This window comes from Stenella coeruleoalba (assembly GCF_951394435.1).
Source record: "Stenella coeruleoalba genome assembly, chromosome: 14".
Classification (NCBI taxonomy): domain Eukaryota; kingdom Metazoa; phylum Chordata; class Mammalia; order Artiodactyla; family Delphinidae; genus Stenella; species Stenella coeruleoalba.
In genome coordinates, this window is record NC_137160.1 from 47829256 (window position 1) to 47850686 (window position 21431).

General features: G+C 36.6%; 1 protein-coding gene across 4 annotated transcripts in view; it reads left to right on the forward strand.

The window, feature by feature from the left end:
* SS18 (SS18 subunit of BAF chromatin remodeling complex) overlaps positions 1–20794 on the forward strand; it is a 76694-nt gene extending 55900 nt beyond the window's left edge. For 2 of the 4 annotated variants that reach the window (XM_079942761.1, XM_079942760.1), the window contains exons 8-11: positions 2294–2386; positions 3100–3222; positions 5557–5690; positions 18797–20794. In XM_079942761.1, the coding sequence (XP_079798887.1) occupies positions 2294–2386; positions 3100–3222; positions 5557–5690; positions 18797–18823 (377 nt within the window). In that variant the 3' untranslated portion in view covers positions 18824–20794. The remainder of the gene's footprint in view (positions 1–2293; positions 2387–3099; positions 3223–5556; positions 5691–18796) is intronic. The other 2 variants (XM_079942763.1, XM_079942762.1) reach the window with 2 other exon arrangements.
* Positions 20795–21431: the final 637 nt, after the last annotated feature.

Here is a 21431-nt window from a genome sequence, read left to right on the forward strand (position 1 = left end):
TATATAGTTAGTAGAATAGAAAGGCATTTGGAAACCAGATTTTAACTTTAGTTACTTAGTTTAATGGTATGTTTATTTTTTAGTGGGAAAGTGGCTTGTGAAAAAGTGGTCAGTAAAAGATGTACTGTGCTTAGTAGTAACACAAGCACACAAGCAGGCTTTCATCATACAGTTCTTTGTTTTCCTGTATGTTTGAAAACTTTATGATACAATGTTGAAGAAAAAATAATACAAACAAATAAAATTGATCATATAGAGGTGGTTAGATTTTTCTTGTTTGGAAGGACTTGCCAAAATCTTCATTTATATTAAGCTCCCTTGATGTATTTAAGGTAAACTGCTTAACAGAAAACTTGGGCAAACTAAGAACTTCAAGCTAAAGTGTTGGGACCATTTGACTAGAAGCTAATGTAAGCTAGCACGAAGATATAATTTGATGTATTTAAAAAATAATTTTGTCCACCACTTTTTATCAGTGTATAAAGCATAAGTGGTATAGGGATGTTGGTTTTTTCCTGCAAAGATTCTGCTTACACAAGCAGAACAAACACCTGTAGAATTTTGCACACAAAATCTCTGTTAGTGGCAGTGATATGTATGGATAATTCTGGTTAGAAGACAACATTGTTTTTTAATGTTTTACTTGCCCTGAATTATTTAGAATGTTGGGGTTTTTTTTCTTTTTCCTTTCACATGTAGACATTATATTAAGTTTTTTTTTAATGAAAAACTTCAGTTACATTTATAGACTATAGATATTTTAAAGAAATGAACTCTAGGTTGTTAAATATTATACATTAGGAAGTCTGCTGAAAATAAATGATTGTTTTGTTTTATTTTAAAAATACATTTTAAGTAATTGAGTTGAATTTAACACTGTTATTTTGGTCCTGAATATTTCCTGAAATGTGAAATTTGTATTGTTATAAATATGAACTTTCTATTCAAAATAGAGATGTTATTTTTGTAAATAGCAGAACTTTAAGGTTGCTATAAATAATTCATTTTATTACATAATGGAATTTTAAAATTTCAGTGGTATCATTTTTGCATAGCTGTGTATTAGTATATTTGTCTGACATTTATATAGAGTATTCCATTTATAACAACAATTAATTTTCTTAAACAGCATTGGATATTTTGTTATTATGTTTAGATACTATGTCAATAAATATGTAGATTAGGGGTTGGCAAACTTTTTTCTGTAAAGGGCCAGGAAATAAATATTTTCGTCTTTGCAAATCATGTGGTCGCAGTCTAAACTACTGAACTCTTGTGGTAGCATGAAAACAGCTATAGAATATATGAATGGATATGACTGTTCCAGTGAAACTTTCTTTACAAAAACAGGCCACTGGCTGTGTTTAGACTGCAGACCATAGTTTGCCAATCCATAATGTAGATATTTATGAAGTGGTTTGGGAACATTGGAATACTAGAGCAATGAGTATTACATTTATTCATAACTATATTCCTCCTTACTTAATTAGGTATTTTTCTAAAATTTAGTGTAGATTTTACCTAACTGAAAAGTTACTTCCTGCGATTTCTTTGAGCAGCTTAGTTAAAAGGACTAGAGTATTGATTTCATTAAAAGTCTGGTCATCTTGCAGGTGTAAATTTATCGTGCCTTAAAATTAAAGGTGTACTCTAGCACTTAACACAGTATTAATTTTATGAAGGTGTATGTTTATGATACTCTAGAAATATTTTCTAAAGGCTCCTAGAATGGCAGGATTAAGCAATATATTTTTGCATCTGAAAATACTTTGAGATACATATACTTTAAGCAAGTTAATAGAAAATGTGAAAAATTTGTTGCAGTTTCTTTTAGGGGAAAAAAACTTATGGAGCTCTTTTATATTTTGCATTGTTTTAGCATATGCCGTGGAATTGGCGACCAGCAGAACAGGTGTTTGACAAAATATAATTGCTTCCTTTGTTCGTTCTAATTTAATTCAAGTTATTTACATGTGAAAGTCCTAAATGCTTTCATTCTTTTTTTTTTAATTGAAGATAAAGTTTTTTTTTCCCTCCTTGATGAGGATTGTCAGAGTTAAGACTAAGTGTAATGTTTCTAAAACTGTTTTTTGCTTAAAAAAAAATTTGCACGTTATCTCAATATGAAAACAATCACATTTGGTAAATATTTGGCTAATGCAATTGAAATTATTTTTTATGTATTTCCATTTCTTTTTCTTTTTTTCAATTTTATCTGAAAGTTTAAATATATTTAGGGTTTTCACTCAGTGGCCATTAACGTTTCTTCCTGTCTCTTGTCGAATTGATGTAGGTCATAATGATTACGGTTATCAGCAACCGTCGTATCCTGAACAAGGCTACGATAGGCCTTATGAGGATTCCTCACAACATTACTACGAAGGAGGTATCTATATACCTTCACACACATACACATATATATCCCCTTCTACAGGAACGAAAATTCTTGCATAAGGCAACTTCTACCCACGCAAAGCTCTCGTAGAATACTAGTTGCTGGCTGTCTTGAAAGTTGCAGGGAGCCTAGAACAATCAAAATAATTTCCTTACAAATATTTAAAATGTATAACCATGACTTGCCATTTCTAACAACAATAAAAAGACTAAAACATTTTAAAATAATTTTTTCCTCAGTGGAAATTTTCTATTTGAACATAAATCCATCAATCCAATTTTTTTTTCTTGTGTGTGTTTACATATGTATAATTTTACATATAAGTTTAGTGCCTTTAGGAAACAGCTTGCTGATCTTGTGTAGCTAGTGTGTGCTCTTGTAGCTGTCTTTAATTTTGTCTTTTTTATTTTATTTAGCATAGTCATGATCTTATGACTGTGATGTTCCAGTAAATGTAATGCTCGTATGGCAGAGACGCTGAAAATGCTGCAGTTCAACCTTGCACAATTGGCTTTAACTGCAGTTTGTTTGGCCGAAATCCTTCTGTTTGGTTTGAGTTTTTTCTTTGTTTTGTTAACTTTTAAAAATCAATATGGCATTTTATTTTGTTCTTGTGTTGTTGGCTATGCATCTTAGAGGAAAAAAGTTAATTAAGCAAACTTCTCAGTTTTTTTTTTTTTTCCTCTTCTCCAATTATCCTGTAGGGAATTCACAGTATGGCCAACAGCAAGATGCTTACCAAGGACCACCTCCCCAACAGGGATATCCAGCCCAGCAGCAGCAGTACCCAGGGCAGCAGGGCTACCCAGGACAGCAGCAGGGCTACGGTAATGGCTTACTGCAGTTTATTCTTGTCACCAAAAAATGTGATGGTTACTCTTTCATAATACAGAAGTGGATATTTAATGTTTATTTTTCTAAGAATTATTTTTGAAAATTCACAGTTTTAGCTTAGCTTGTTACTGGAGTGTTTATATTTAAAGTGTTGTTCTTAAACTAGTAATCCATTTAAAAAGAAACATAAACTAGAGATGGTTCATTGACCAAAGGTAAGGTATGTAGTCACTCAAAATGAAATCCTTAATGAATTCTTAAACCTAAACCTTAAACCTAACCTTAAACCTAACCATAAACCTAAACCTTAAACCACAACCAGCCAATAGCTTTGTATGTGCTTGGAAAACTGATGAGTTGGGTGATGATTAACAACATCTACATAATCTGCTTGGCAAATTTGTTTCTAAAACTAATGACTGTTACCATGAAAAGTAACATTGATCTTTTAGTGTACAAGTGAGATCTATTTGGAACGCGTAAAGAAAATGTCTTTGTCATTCTCTGTTAAAATAGCAGTTTACACATTCATAGGAGTATATTTATTGCAGGTATGTATCTTACACTTTGGGAGAAGTATAGCCATCTTTTCTTATTATATACTCACTATGATGTCTACTAGTTGGCTATCTGACTGTTCGATAGGGAGGAGGGGAGTAATACAGACCTGATATCTCAGTCTTAAATTTTCGGCTTCTATAATAACTATTTTAGATATAGGAAAATATGATTCCTACGATAGGAGAAGTAGCTGCTTAATCTGACATCATCTCTTGCTAACATGGCCTCTTTTTTAACATTAGTAATGTCTTATTATTTTTATTCATTGGTTTAAACTCTGCTGTTATTATGGGCACCTCTTTCCACCTGTGATAGCAAATCTAAGAACCAGGATCAGGCTGAAATTCTCTTGCATCTTCAACAGAAGCACTGGAATTCAGCCAGGTATTGGGTGTCAGGAATTTTCCCCATAATGATCAGTTCTGGTTCCCAAATTCCAGCTATGACTTTAGAAATACTCCATGTATTTCTTGTCTTTACAAAGGGACTTTCTTGCTCCTCTCAAATGGCATTTCCATTTCATGCCCATTAAATATTTGTACGTTGAATAAATAGAGTATTCTGGTTTTATTGTGTTTGCATGAAAACATATATTATGTGGATCAGTCAGGTAAGTTTATTGATTTAAGAGCAATATTATTTTCAGTGGAAAGAGAGAGTAAAAGAAATTTAGTGATTTTGGCTTAAGTAGTTAAATGCTGTTTTGTCAGACATCGTTGGGCACCCTAAAGGAGACGTTCCCATTTTGCTTATCTATAGGTTTCAGCTGTCAGACTTGCTTCTAATAAAAAATACAGAGTTTTAATAATTGGATGCATAATAACTAAATAAAATAATAGACTGGTGGAATTTAAGCTTGAAAATTTCTTGTTCTCTTTGACATCTTTCTCTGCAGTGTTTTTTATGACAGGATTTGAATGGCTGTGATAGAAAACATTTAAGTATCAAAGCTTTTCAGCTTATGCTTTATATTCTTTACAATAGACAGGAGTAGAGTTTATGAAATAGACGTATTTGTTTGGCAAGCCAAATTAGTCCCTTGTCATCTCTGGAAGTTGAAATCATTCATTTATATGGGTTAAGTATTAAAGGTGATGGGTACACAGAGTGTAACTTCTGAATCATGTTTTTTCCACATACAGCCTGTGGCTTTTCAAGTCTTCTTTAGTTTCTGTTTGAAAATATTGTGATAGTGAGTTTGTCAGTGCAGAACGTAAAGCTTTCTTTTGGTGATTGCAAATGCAAATCTAGAAATTACGTGTAAAATCATTCTTTGTGATTCTTTTAGTGATTGCAAGTATAAATCTTAGAGTTATACAGCTGTAACTATCACTGACTTCCAAACTTTATTCAGAAATTACTTCAGTATTTCAGTTTGAGTCTGCTTCTTGCCTTTTCTTTCCACCGCTTGCTTATTATACTGGTTAACTTCCTACTAGAGGTATAGATAAATTTCCTTAACATCATGGAGTTAACTTGCTTTACAACTCCTGAGTCTCTTTTACTCATTTTGACATATAAAATCTTAATGGCTAACACATAGCACAATAGTTACACTGAATCAGAGCATATTGGTACATGGTAGTGTCCTTAACAGTATTTTTACTTCTTAGAACTTTTGGAATGTATTTCAAAACGCATTTGAGAAAAATCGAGATACCGGACTGCAAGGGAATATGGTAACATCTAATCTTAAACCGCTTCTGGAATTCTAGGGACTTACTGTATTTTCTCCTGGGCTCTTGTGTGTGCTGATTATTTTACAGGTCCTTCGCAGGGTGGTCCAGGTCCTCAGTACCCTAACTACCCGCAGGGGCAAGGGCAGCAGTATGGAGGTTACAGACCAGCCCAGCCTGGGCCACCCCAACCCCCGCAGCAGAGGCCTTACGGGTATGACCAGGTGAGTTACCCGGGTGGCCGGGACTGCCCTGTTGTTTGCTCACTCTCGACTAGGTTGCACGTTTCTCAGCTGAAGATTCATTTTTCCCGCCTCTTGTTTATAGTGTTAACCGAAAAAAAGTGGTTACTTACTCTTGAGTCTTCTTCATAGAACGCTAACACAGTTAATCATCGTTGCTGTAGCCTACAAAACATGGCGTATCTCTAAGCACCAGCATTCGTTCATGTTTGTTCATTCATAGTCTCTCCCTGGGCTTTACCCCCTAGGCATACTTCCCTTCGCTATCCCAAACATTATTCCGTGTTCTGAAGCCCTTAATTTCTCTGATGTCCCTCACGTTTATTGTTCCAAGACTCTGCTTTGACTGATTGAAATGTGGAGTCCATCTGAGGCAGTGCTCTTCCTGGCTCTCGTCTTCACTCCAGCATATTCACCCTACTCCCCTCACATGCACGATATCCCTTCTCTTTAAACTCATACTCACCACCTGTCTCTGTTGCCTCCTTCCATACACATATCCATTATCTCAGATATTAATCATCTTTCTTTCTCCCCTGTTATCTTTCCTTCTACTACCTTCAGAGATCTATAAGTGTATCTTGTCCTAAGATGACTGTATTCTCTTGAACCTCGTGTTACCCTTCTTTTCATCAGTAAATTTCTCAGACTTAATAATCTGTGCCACAGTCATTGTTCTGTGAATCTTCTCATACATACTCTAAATTATTATTAAAATGATTTATTATGTTGGCAGGTTTTTTTAATTGATTTCAGGTTTGTCTGATGACTTTCTAGTGAGGAGAATCTGATCTCTTCACCGCTTAAGCTACCTAAAATAGGTTACTTTTTAATGTTAGGGTTCCAGGACCAGTGGGGATGATCTGGTTTGAGAAACAACGCGTATGCAGTGCTGATTAGACTCTAAGGCATAAGCAGCTCTCTCATCGATGCTCTCTCAAGTTTACAACCCCCTGTACTGACACGTTCTAGTTAAGTGGAAAATATAAAAGAGATATAAGAGGCTTAAAAGTATGGACAGGACTTCTCTGGTGGCGCAGTGGTTAAGAATCTGCCTGCCAGTGCAGGGGACACGGGTTTGAGCCCTGGTCTGGGAAGATCCCACATGCCGCAGAGCAGCTAAGCCCGTAGTTGCTGAGCCTGTGTGCTGCAACTACTGAAGCCCGCACGCCTAGAGCCTGTGCTCCGCAACAAGAGAAGCCACTGCAGTGAGAAGCCCACCCATCGTAACGAAGAGTAGCCCCCGCTCGCCGCAACTAGAGAAAGCCCGCGCACAGCAACGGAGACCCAACGCAGCCAAACATAAATTAATTAATTAATTAAAAAAAAAGTATGGACAGATAAGTAATACTAAAAAAGATACACTAGAACTAAATCAAAGGAGTAGGCAGAAGTTTTATCTAAATTTTTAAAGTAAAATGAGTGTTGACTAGTGAGTATCTAAGGACAAGATCCCTGAGCAGATAAAATGTAGGCTCCTTCACATCCACAGGTTAACTGCTGAAAAGTGGTCCTTTACTCCCTAATTCAACAAATATTTATTAATTTTCTGTGTGTGCTGGATACTATATTATGTCCTAGATGAGTAAAACAGACCTGGTCCTTATGGCTTATGGAGCAACTATCTGGATCTTCCTTGACTTCACTTTAGCATTTGACACCTGTTCCTGTCTTCATTCTTAAGTGGTCTTCTTTAGCTTCTGTATTACTGTACTATTTTGTTCCTCTTACATTTTCAGTGATTCCTTCTTTATACTTGTTTCTCATCTTTCTTTTCCCCAGATATCAATCCTTGGCTTAGTGTTTTTCCCAGTCTCTGTATTCACCCTGTCTTAGATTTTCAGTATCCTTAGCCTACTCTTCTCAGCCCAACTTCAGCTCCATTTTTCCAGCTGTGAGCAGAACATCTCTCTTTGGATGTCTTGTCATTTTCCTCAGCTTCATCATTTTCTCTCTAAATCAGCATATTTCTAAGCCTCCTAAACTTAACATCATTCCTTAAGCAAATGTTTCTCAAGCAACATTTATATGCCAAGTACCTAAGATGGGGCTATATTGGGAAATAAGATCGACATGGACTCTGCCTTTGTGAACTTAAGTCTAGGTGGGAACAGACAAGTAAGCAGATGATACGATGTAGTGTGAGAAGTACTTGGATGAGGAAAGGCAAGATTTTTGTGGAAGGGAGCTCCTAACCCAGGCATGTGTTCCTTGGGAAGTATTATATAAGTGCGAGAGCCCAAGGATGAGTAGGTATTAGCCAGCTGGTTGTGGAGGAGAGAAGGATATTCTGGTCAGAAAGAAGTGCACTCACAAAGGACTTGTGTTAAGATGTGTGGCTCAGTAAAGCAGGAGTGTGGGGAAGAAGAGGCAAGAGTGGAGATGAATTGGGGCCAGATTAGGAGGGCTCTTGTAAGCCATGTTGGGGAACCTGGGCTTTATCCTGATAACAGTGTGGAGCCTGTAAAGTGTTTTAGATGATGTATCTAAAGTATATAGCAGTGGCTGGCATATATAATAGATACATACTATGTTTCTTCTTTTATCATGATAATTATTCCACCCTTTAAGGTCCTCAGGAATTTGGGGACTATACAGTAGAAAAAGACCCGTGATGTTGGGGTAGTTGCCAGCCACATCTTCTTCCCCATTAGAAAAGGCTATGAGGAGGGGACCATTCTAGCTACTCTAGTGTTAGTAGCCTCCCCACATCTATCTCATGGATTCCCTCAACCCAAACACCTGTTGGTTTCTTCGTTTTAGGGAAAGTTGTTCAACTCTTCAAGATAGTTAAGGCAATGGAAAAGAAATCTAATTATAGTGGTGTTTAGGCAGGTGACTCTTGTGGCAATATGCAGGATGAATTAAAAGAGGGGCATTGAGACAGAATCCTGTAAGGGGCTGCGCCCCCCGACCCCACCCGGGTCAGTCTTTCCATCTCCGTGAACAGCAGCTCAGTTTTCCACTTCCTCAGGCGGAAAACCCGGAGTCATCCTTGACTCCCTTCTTTTTGCAAATCAAACATCTAGTCAGCCAGCAAATCTCATCACCTCTTCCTTCAAAATACATGCCGTATCTATAGTCATTTTTCACAATTTCCTGCCCTTACCCAAGTCACAGTCACAACTCTCACTCATCTGGACCGTTGCACTGTCCTCCTTCCTGGTCTTCCTGCTTTCCTCCTGGCTCCTCTACAGGATGTGCTCCTCACAGGACCTAGAGTGATCTTTCAAAAACGTCAGTCTGATTAGGCCACCCCTCCGCGCATAACCATGTGGCAACTTCATTCCCGCCCAGAGTAATATAATGGCCTAGAAGGCCATGCTCAGCTCATGTCCCCAGCCCCTATTCCACCATCTCACCTCTGTATTTATAGCCGCCTTCATTCATTCTGCTTCAGTCACACTGGCCTGTTTCCAGCATGTTTCTCCCTCAGAACCTTTGTATTTACCGTTCTCTCTTCTGTTGTGTCTTTATTTGCAGTCAGTTCAAAGTATTTTCTGATTTCACTTTTGATTTCATCTTTGACCCAAGAGTTATTTAGAAGTGTATATAGTTTTTGAATATTTGGGGATATTCCAGATAGTTTTCAGTTACTGATTTCCCATTTAATATCATCATCTTGATAGAACATACTTGGTATGACTTCAATTCTTCTGCATTTATTGAGACTTCTTTTATGGCTCAGAGTATGGTCTGTGGGGATGTTCTGTAAATGTCAATTAGATCAAGCTGCTTGATAGTGGTGTTCAAGTCTCCTATGACTTAGCTGATTTTCTGTTCTATTAGTTATTGAGAAAGGGATATTAAATATTAAATCTCTGGCTATATCTGTGTGTTTGTCTATATTTTCTTGCAGTTCTGTTCATTTTTGCTTCATGTATTTTAATGTGACTTTTAAAAAAATTTTATTTATTTATTTGGTTGCGTTGGGTCTTCATTGCTGCGCACAGGCTCTCTCCAGTTGCAGTGAGCAGGGGCTACTCTTCGCTGCGGTACACGGGCTTCTCATTGTGGTGACCTCTCTTGTTGCAGAGCGCGGGCTCTAGGTGTGCGGGCTTCAGCAGTTGTGGCGCATGGGCTCAGTAGGTATGGCTCGCGGGCTGTAGAGCACAGGCTCAGTAGTTGTGGTGCACGGGCTTAGTTGCTCCGTGGCATGTGGGATCTTCCCAGACCAGGGCTCCAACCCGTGTCTCCTGCATTGGCAGGCGGATTCTTAACCACTGTACCACCAGGGAAGTCCCAATGCTACATTTTTAAGGTGCATATGTTTTAGGGATTTCTATGTCTTGATTAATTTTCTCCTGTATCATTATGTAATAACTTTCTTTATCCCTGGTCATATTCTTTGCTCTGAAATATGTTTGTCTAATATTAATATCGTTTTCTTTGGATTAGTACTAGAATGATAATATATTTTTAATCTTTTTTATTAACACATTTGTATTTTTATGTTTAAGTTGTTTCATGAAGTCAGCGTATACTTAGGACTTGCGTTTGTTTTTTTTTTTTACCCAATCTATCTCTGCCTTTTTTTTTTTTTGCGGTACGCCGGCCTCTCACTGTCGCGGCCCCTCCTGCTGCAGAGCACAGGCTCTGGACGCGCAGGCCCAGCGGCCATGGCTCACGGGCCCAGCCGCTCCGCGGCATGTGGGATCCTCCTGGACCGGGGCACGAACCCGTGTCCCCTGCATCGGCAGGCGGACTTGCAACCAGTGCGCCACCAGGGAAGCCCCATATCTCTGCCTTTTAATGGAGGGGGTTTGAACATTATGTTTAATGTGAATATGGATAATGGTTAAGTCTGTCATCTTGATATTTTTTCCTATTTGTCCCTTCTGTTCTTTGTCCTTTTTCCTCATTTTCTTATTTTGAATTTTTTTCTGTTTTTAAAAAATGGTTTTTATTAAGATATAATTCACATACCATTCGTCATTTTAAGATGTACCATTCTTTTTTTTTTTTTAAGTATGTTTATTTCCCTCCAAACACCCAGCCCTAGGAAATAGCTGCTTTACTTTTTGTCTGTATGGATTTTCCTCTTCTGAGCATTTAGGCTAAGTGGAGTCATGCATATGTGGTGTTTGTGATTGGCTGCTCTCACTTAGTATAATGTTTTCAGGGTTCATCCATATTGTATCATGTATCAGTACCTTTAAGTGATATTATACCACTTCATATAAAGTATAATAGTTTACTTTCATTTCTTCTCAACCTTTGTGTTATTGTTATAATTTCCACTTCTACATATGTTACAAACCCCATATGTGGAATTAGTTTTGTTTAAAATATCAATTATCCTTTAAAGATACTTAAATGATAAGAAAAGAGTCACATATTTACTAATGTACTTACTGTTTCTTGTACTTTCCATTCTATGATAAATCCATATTTCCATCTGGTATCATTTTCTTTTGCCAGAAGGATTTCCTTTTAACAGTTCTTGTAATGCAGGTCTTCTGGTGGTAAACTGTTAGTGTATTTTGTTTTTTCTGACTGTTCTTAAGATTTTTCCCCTTATCAAATTATTTGAGTGTTTTCTTATGCTTGGGGTTTGTATAGTTTCTTGAATTTGTGACTTTATGGTTTTCATCAAATTTGGAAAAATTCTGACCAAATATTTTTCCTTTCTCTACACCTGTACCCCTATCTCTCTTCCTCAGACTCCAATTACATGTGTATTTGACCGCTTAGAGTTGTGCCATAATTCAGTGATCCTCTGTTTGTTTATTTAATTTTTAAGTCTTTTTTTTCTCTCTGTTTCATTTTGGGTAGTTTCTGTAGCTGTGTTTTGAAGTTCAGTAATCTTTTCTTGCTCATTGTCTTACCAGCTTTTAATCCACTCCCTGATGTGTCTCATTGCAGACATTGTATTTTTCATCTCCAGGTGTTTGATATGGGTCTTTTTCATATCTTCCATGTCTCTGCCTAAAGTTTTGAACATGAGGAATACAAGTATGTTAACTGCTTTCATATCCTTTTCTGGTAATTCTAACATCTGGGCCAGTTTTGATCTACTGTTTTTTTCCCCTCCTCGCTTTGGGTCATATTTTCCTCATCCTTTCCATGTGCAATGATCTTTGATAAAACGCCAGAAATTGCAAATATTACTTTTATGTTGTTGAGTGATGGATATATTTGTATTCCTAGAAACATTCTTGAGTTTTGTTTTGGGATGCAGTTTAGTAATTTGAAAACAACTTGATCTTTTGGGGATTGCTTTGAAGATTTGTTAGGCAGGACCAGACAGTGTTTAGTCCTGGGCTAAATATCCCCACTAGTAAGATAAGACCCTTTTGGGTACTCAACCCAGTGCCCTGGAATTATGAGGTTTTCCACTCTGGCTGGTGGGAATAAACACTATTTCCATTCCTCTGTGAGTGCAGGAATTGTTTCCTCTAATCCGTTGGGGTGTTTTTTTCCTTGGACTTGGGTATTTTTGTTGCATGCATTTGCATATCAGTGCTATGCTGAATACTCAAGAGGTTTCCTCTGCAGATCTCCACAGTGCATTTCTTTTCTCTGTGCATTTTTTTCCTCTTTGGTACTATGGCCTGTGAACTCTAGCTCCTTTTTTTCTCTTCAGACTCTAAGCTTTATCTTCTTACCTCAGACCCAGCCTTACTTCCTCTCCATATGCTGCAGTGTGGAAACTCTCAGTGCAGTAAGATGCAGTAATCAGAGTGCTCGCCTCATTTGTTTCCCATTTCTCACAGATTGCTGTTGTTTATTACCTTCTGTCCTGTGTCCTGAATACAAGTATTTCATATATTTTTTGTAGTTTTGGGGTTTTTTTTTTTGGCCACGTTGGGTCTTCATTGCTGCGCATGTGCTTTCTTGTAGTTGCAGCAAGCAGGAGCTACTCTTCGTTGCGGTGCGCGGGCTTCTCATTGTGGTGGCTTCTCTTGTCGCAGAGCATGAGCTCTAGGCGCATGGGCTTCTATAGTTGTAGCATGCGGGTTCAGTAGTTGTGGCTCGCGGGCTCTAGAGCGCAGGCTCAGTAGTTGTGGCGCACAGGCACAAGGTGGCATGTGGGATCTTCCCGGACCAGGGCTCAAACCCGTGTCCCCTTCATTGGCAGGAGGATTCTTAACCACTGTGCCACCAGGGAAGCCCTGGGTTTTTTTTCAGGCTGGAGTATAAATCTGTCTTGACCAGAAACCTACTTAATTTTTAAAAAATAGACTTTTTTTCCAGCAGTTTTACGTTCACAGCAAAATTGAGAAGAAAGTACAGAGAGTTTCCATTTACTCCCTACCCCTACACATACATAGCCTACTCCATTATCAACATCCCACACCCTAGTGGTACATCTGTTATAATCAATAAACCTACCACCCCAGGTCCATAATTTACATTAGATTCACTCTTGGTGTTGTACAGTCTGTGCATTTTGACAAATATATGATGACCTGTATCCACCATTATAATATCATACAGAAGAGTTTCATTTCCTTAAAAATCCTCTGTGCTCCTCTTATTCATCCCTCTATCCTTCCTACTGATCTGCATAGTTTGCCTTTTCCAGAATGTCATGCACTTGGAATCATGTGCATGACAAAATTGGCTTTTCACTTAATAATATGCATTTAAAGTCTTCTCATGACTTGATAAAGTGTTTCTTTTTAGCCCTGGATAGTAGCCCGTTGTCTGGATATACCATTCATTTACTGAAAGACATCTTGGTTGCTTTCAAGTTTTGGCAATTATGAATGAAACTGCTATAAACTTCCATGAGCAGGTTTTTGTGTGAACATAAAATTTCAACTCATTTGGATAAATGCCAAGGAGTGAGCATGATTTTTGGATTATATGGTAATAGTATATTTAGTTTTGTAAGAAACTGCCATACTATCTTGCGTAGTGGCTGTACCACATTGTATTCTCACCGGCAATGGGCAATGAATGAGAGTTCCTGTTAACTCCACATCCTCATCAGCATTTGCTGTTATCAGTGCTCAGAATTTTGGCCATTCCAGTAAGTTTATGGCGTATCTCGTTGTTGTTTTACTTTGCATTTCCCCAGTGACATGTGATGTAGACACCTTTTCAGTATGCTCACTTGACATCTTTGTATCTTCTTCAGTGAGGCGTCTGTTCAGGTCTTTGGCCCATTTTTTGATAGGGTTGTTCATTTTCTTATTGTTGAGTTGTAAGAGTTCTTTGCATAGTTTAGATAACAGTCCTTATCAGTCGTGTCTTTTGCAAATACTGCCTTGTCTTCTTGGCTTGTCTTCTCATTTTTTTGACATTGTCTTTCTCAGAGTAGAAGATTTTAATTTTAATGAAGTCCAGTTTATCAGTTATTTCTTTCATGGATCACGCCTTTGGTGATGTGTCTATAAAGTCACTCCAAAACCAAAGGTCATCTACATTTTTTTTCATGTTATCTTCTAGGAGTTTTATAGTTTTCTACTTTACATTTAGGTAAATGTCCTATTTGAGTTTATGTTCTGAATGAAGAAAATCTTGTTAAGATTTGTGTCTAAATTTCATTTTTTTGTACGCGGATATCCAGTTCTAGCACCATTTGTTGACAAGACTATCTCTGCACTATTGTATTATCTTTGCTCCTTTGCCAAAGATCAGTTGACTGTATTTATGTGGGTCTATTTCTGGGCTCTCTATTCGGTTCCATTGATCTGTTTTTCTGTTCTTTCACCAATATCACATTGTCTTGATTGCTGTAGCTTTATAGTAAGTCTTACAGTTGAATATTGTCATTCCTTTGACTTTGTTCTCCTCCTCCAATATTGTATGGGTATTCTGGGTCTTCTGCCTCTCCATATAATTTTAGAATTACTTTTTCAATATCCAGAAATAACTTGCTTGCTGGGATTTTGATTGGGATTGTGTTGAATCTTTAGATCAAGTTGGGAAGAACTGACGTTGCAACAATATTGATTTTTCTATCCATGAACATGGAACATCTCTGCATTTATTTAGTTCTTTGATTTCTTTCATTACTTTTTTAGTTTTTCTCATACAGTTCTCTCTATATATTTTGTTAGATTTATACCTAAGTATTCAATTTTGGGGGGTGCTTATGTAGATGGTATTGTTTTTAATTTCAAATTGGACTTATTCATTGCTAGCGTATAGGGGAATTTTCTGTGTTAACCTCGTATCCTGCAACCTTGCTCATTAGTTTCAGGAGTTTCTTTGGTTGATTCTTTGGGATTTTCTACCTAAACAATCATGTCATCTGTGAACAAAGACAGTTTTATTTCTTCTTTTCCAATCTGTTTACCTTTGTTTCTTTTTCTTATTGCATAAACTAGGAATTTCAGTACAGTGTAGAAAAAGAGTGGTGAGAAGGGGACATCCCTGCTTTGTTCCTGATCTTAGAAGGAAAATTTCATGAAATATGGTGTTAGATGCTTTTATTTTTCAGCATAGCATTTATTTCCATGTGACAGATTATGTAGTTATTGTTTATTATCATACCCTCTTCCCCTAGGATGTCAGTTCTTTAAAGACATCACCACATCTGTTTTTTTATCACCGTTGAGTTTCCATCACCTAGTAGAACACATTGAGTAGTCAGTAAATACTGGTGAGTGAATACGTAGCGCCTTCACTTACTAAATTTGAATGGTGATTGTAAGAATAGAGAAAGAAACCCCTAAAAAGTACTGGGACAGAATATTTTTAAGAAAGAAAGAAATTTATTGCTCAGTCTAGGGACTCTTCACTCCATACAGTCCCTAGAAAATCTCATTTATGCACATGATTTTAATTTACCATGCTGTTGACTCTCAAATCTCTATTTCTAGTCTCACTTTCTCTTCTGAAAGTCAGGTGCCTAGTAGTCATCTGCACTTGGAAATATCATGTCAATTTCACATAACCAAAACGAATTCATAGTTTTTGTACCCACACATTCCTCCTTTCTATGCTCTCTCTTAGAGAGAGGGGCACTATCGCCAAGCTAGAATGCCATGTGCCACATTTGATGCTTAAGTCTTCCTCCCTCTCCCCATCTAATAAATGACAAAATCTTGTTAGCCTGACTTCCTTCAACATTCTTGAATCCATCCACTTCTCTCTGACCACTGCCTTATCTTTGTTTAGACCATTAACATCTCCTAAGTTCATGATGGCATGAAGGATCCTCCCATGCTGTCTTGCCTCCTTTCCCATTTATTCTTTACTCTAGTCAGAGGAATTTTGTAATTTACAAACAAAGAAGCTGAAGAAGCAGAGAGAAGAGAGAGAAGCAAGGCTTAGAGAGTTGGAGTGATCCACCCAAGATGATGGGTAAGCAGGGCCGAGCTGAGTGGCTAAGACCCAGGGACTGGGCCCTTCACGACGCCCCTGCCTCCAGCCACACCAGCACTTTGCAGAGTGCTGTTGTGCTTTTCTTATTGAGCAACTGTTTGAAGCAGAAATCATGATTATCCTCACTTGTTGGATGAGACAGTCAAGAAAGGGAAGGTAGATAGCTTGCCTCAAGGACAAGAAACTGGTAAGTGGGAGAATTAAAACTAGGCATTGATTTCTGCTTCCCAAACCCATACTTTTAACCCTGGAATTTGCTAATGGTCGCAGATATACAGTATTTTTTTAGGCTTGCTTGTGATTTGATTTTGTCCTAGCAAAGTGATCCGGTGTGGGTCAAGTTACTTAAATTCTCAGTGCTTCAATTTCTTCATCCATAAAATGGATATCATATTTACTGCACAGGTAACAGATGGACACAAAACACTTGTTACAGTGTTTGACACATGGTACGAGTTATTGAGATATATTAAGAGTTATTGAGATATATTGTTATTGACATATATTAAGTTATTGAGATATATTAAGAGTCGGCTATTGTTGATATTAGCCAGACTTCTCGTATCCATTACTTCAAGCTCTGTGTTAACAAATAATCAATAGCTTCTGGTCCTGATTGTTGTATATTCTTTTTTACTCTCCAATTCCCTGAGCATTTTTTACCTATTTTTTCTCCATTCTTTTGCTTTAGCTGTTTCTTCTATTTGAAGTGCCCCTTTTCTTTTCTCTGCCATTCAAATTTTACTATTTTCTTAAGGCTCTCACAGTCTCTGAAATATTTTTCAAATTATTTTAGCCGCGATAGCCTTTTCCTTTCTGAACTCTTGTAGACCTTGTTCTGCAATTATACTTTATTTGTAAGTCTTACCTTCCCTGTTTTTCAAATTTATTATGGTGATGAGCATATAGTATTTGCTCAATAAATGTTTCTAATTGCTTGAATATCATATTTGGTGTACATTATTGAAGAAGTCTTATGTGTCAGGCACTCTTCAATACTTGGGGCATAAGAATGGATAAGACCTAGTCCCTATCGTCAAGTAATTCATGCTATAGTAGATACATTGTAGCTTTTATTTATATAGCACACCAGTTCTTAACCTCTCTTCTGCTTTCACATCATTCATAATATGTGCAACTCGCTTTCATCGTTAATATCTCATCACACATACTCACTGCGGGAGCGTTTCCTTCCAGCATTGAGGCTTGCTTATTTATACTTTTTTATAATTTTTGAAAGCTCTTTCTCATGTCCTCTCTTATTTAAGTGTCCTAACAAATAAATGAGGTAGAACTAGTGTAACCTTAAACAGAAAGAAAATTGAGAGCCAGGGATGGGTATGTTACAGTCCCACCTTATAGGTAAAGAAATCTCAAAGAGCTTTCCTTGGGCTCAAATGAAAAGGCAACAGTAGAGTTGGGACTTAAACTCAGTATTTAGATAATGTAACAATTGAACAGTAAGTTCCTGTATGCTAAGCATTTCTTATTTTAAACTTGGTATTATAGGAATTTTTCAACAAAGACAGCAAAAAGAGGAGCATCATGAATCCCTGTGTACCCCACCAACCAAATTCAACAATTATTGGCATTTTACCGATGTTGTTTTATATACCCGCACCCTATTTTATTGAGTATGTTAAAGCAAATCTTACCTACAGATATTTCAGGATGAGCATTGACTTTAAATTTTTCTGAATATAATTATGTAAAGTACATCAATATTTTTTAAATACCTTAATTCTACTTATAGTGCATTATTCCATTAGATACAGTGGTATTCAACATATTTTGAAGTATATCTTACTTCTTTGGAAGTGTAAACTTTTAGGGTACTATTTCTTATTGTACAGAAGGCTTTCAACTATAGAATACTTACTTGATATAAAATAGTTACTTTGACTTAGAGGGGGATATTTAGCCAAAGGAAACAGTTAACTGATTATGTGCCCAAGTGCTTTTATGAGCATCTATTTTAAACACATTTAAGACATTTTTGTTATTAAAATAAATTTTTTCTAGTACATTCCTCTTTTCTTCTACCTTTCTTCTCTGTTGAAGGAAAAGATGTTCCTTCTCTTCTCCAGAAGCTAGCCTTAACAGCTGTATACTGGACACTGTTTACCTCCCTTGTAGAATTTTGTTACTTCATTCATTACCTTTTTTATACCTGTGCTTCATTTTCTTTCCCTTCCTGTCAGCCTACAGGCCCTTCAAGTCTACCTTACTAAAAGCAACAAAATCAAAAACAATCTTTCTTTGATTTTATGTACCAGCTGCCTGTCTGAATACCTCTGCGAATACCTCATTGGCCTCGGGAAGAGGCCCAAATTCCATAGTGTGGCTAGAAGGTTCTTTTTCCTTTATCTCCCAGATATCTGTCCATCCTTGCTACTTATCTCAGATACCCTTGTTGTTAATTCATAAGTCACTATAATAATCTAAACAGTCACAAACTTGTTGTACTAGAATATAATTGACACACTAGTATATGCTATGCCAGCATTTAGAACCAGAACTTCACTCATTCTTGATTCAGTTCAATAAAATTCACCAAACATCTAAGTTCTCACTCTGATAGGTGCTGTTCTAGGCTCATAGACTTTGAAATCCATTTGCAGTTGACTGTAATATCAGAAGAAATTACAGAGATACTCTGTACCTAAATATTATATGTAACGGTTTTTGTTTGTTGTGATTGTAGTGGCTTTTGTAGTATGACAGTGTTAAGATTGATTTGTAATTTTCTGTGCCAAACTGTTATGGTCAAACTATGATCTAATTATATTTTTAAATTTATCTTTTAGGGACAGTATGGAAATTACCAGCAGTGAAAAGTACTTACATTCCAATAGCCAGAATCTGTTAGCAGCCATATTGTCGCCTCAGCACTGTGGACACCTCCCTGTGAAGAGACCCTTCCATTCCATCTAGTTTTTGGAAAAACCTTGTGGATAAGTGGCTGTTTCATCAGTAAACAGCCTTTGTGGCTTAGTTATAAAAGGCTTTAGTAGCGCAAAAATACTCTTGATTTCACATGTCTACTCTAGATGGCAACATTGGACAGAAAATAGAATGACATAACCAATTTGCAATGATTTCGGAACAGTATTTCAAATGGACTGTTACAGACTGAAAGGTGTGAACAGCTTTGTATGTTTATGAAGGTTAAGGGAATTTAATACTTTTCCACAGATTCTTTTGTAAGGGGAAGAGGGAAATGTACACTTTTTACAGCAGCAATATTTTGTATATTATGTTTATTTCATGTGGTGAATATGCAAGGAGGTACACTACGCACTGGACAGAATCAGAAGTCCTCTGTTAATGGGGATTGGAGCATGGTGGATGCTTGATTGTGTTGGTCTCAAAGTGGTGTTCTGTGAAGCTGAAGGTGAGGGAGAAGACAAAGCACACCATATGTCCACTGTTATGTTCTTTAGAGAAAATTCAGCTCCCTTTTATGTGTTAGATAATCAAGGGCACTGTGATACAGTTTTAAGTAAAAAGACATTTTTTAAAAGCTTTCCAGTTTTGTGGGTTAAAACCTTTTTATAAAAGATCATTTATAATACAGTTTTAAAATGTGAGGCAATAAGAATTACTTCATATTGGATCTGAAGAATCTTGCTAAGTTTCATGTAAATGAAGTGGTAATCCTCTCCTAAAATAGCAATAACTGAAAATGAAAAGTGTTAATTTTACCTTGTTTGAGTAATCAGGGAACTTAGTAAGTAATATCAAAACATTTTATAAATGATGTCAAAGAAGAGTCAACGTTGATTCAGTAATTTTATTTTTTAACATTAGAAGGATAATTGGTTTATATGATAAGAATAGTTCAGGAGACTTTACAAACCTTTATTGACTGGAAATAATGCCATTTATAAAGGAAGGAACACTTCTAAGTTTTTCCCTTTTTTATGTTGGTTAATATAACATAGAGATGTTTAGGAAAATGCTTATTGATGATGTTTATTCTGATCTGTATTAAAAGCATAGAGGTTGCATTTCAGATCATTTTATTAGCATGGTATACTTAATCATATTTGAGACTGTCCTGTGCCTGACTGTTTTAGGTGATTTCAGGGATATTGCATTGGGCAGGAAATCATGCATTGAGAAGTTTATAACCACAGTTACCTAGCCCAAAGGTAAGTTGCTGTTTTCATCACAGTTGCCTGTGCCCAGGGAATAAGGTATATTCTTTATAATTGAATTGTTTTTCCCCCACTTCTAACTGGAAACAAAACAGAAGGGGTGCGATAAATCTGAATAAGCAAAATGTACTGTTCTCAACATACTGTAATCAAAAGGAGAAATTTTAATGTGTCTCTGTGTGTGTATGAAAGAGTGTGTGTGTGTTTTAAGGTCAGAATAGGGTTTTTTTTCAACATGGTCAGTAGAAAATGGACATCAAGTTTGAACACATAAAGCATGGACAGCCTTATTGTGATGGAAACGCTTTTAGGTTCTGTGCCAATTTTCCACCACTGTGTACTTTGTTGCTATTTAAAACTGTATCAACTCTAACGGAAGAATAAATTATTTGTGATTTTAATTTTCTCATTTGTTTTTTTAAATTAGATCTCTTTGACTCTCTTGTTTTGTCTGGAGACTATGCTGTGGGTTTTTTATGTAAGTTAGCCTAGTATAAGCAGACTATATTTGTATTCTAGGACTTTATCAAAATTCTCCTGTCATGCCCAAGTTAATTAGAATTAACTGTTCAGTAATCAGCATGTGTGTGGGCTGTTTGTTACAGAATTCTTTCTCTGAAAATGAAGTCCATGAGGCCATAATCAAGATGACTGAATTAGATAAATGAGTTGAAGAGACAAAATTGTACTGAACCCAACCTGGTGTAGATATGCTATCTCATTTGAAATAAGCTAAACTGACATTAAGAAATAATTTGTCTTGCCAGCCCATCTTCTGTTGTCTTATTCTCTTTTAATGGAAACTAAAATTGCAATTTTAATAAGCAGAATTTCCTCCAGGACTTTCTTCCTGGAGACTAGTGCATTTGTAAGGTTTAATTGTTCTATAACAGTCCTGTTTCGTAAAAGTTTTTAATTGGTGGTGACAAAAATTACCTTACTCCTTCGACACCTCGTAAGAAGAATAACTTTACCAATAGCTTTCTACCAAGTGTGACACTGCCATATAGACTAGATATATTCCAAAGCTGGAAGTTTCATTTTAGCAAAATGTATTATTACGAAGAAATATCATACCATCCCATGAAATTTCAGAAGCAAAGTATTACTAAGAAGAGAGCAGGGTGATTATTGATCAACATTTAAAAGTATTTAACTGTGCTAGTTTAGTTGTTTGAGAAGATGCTAGCATTATTCTGTAGAGTTGTGGTGACAGATTGTTTTCGGTTTTGTTTTTAATTTTTTAATGGAATTTTCAGACATACATCGAAGTGGAGAGAAT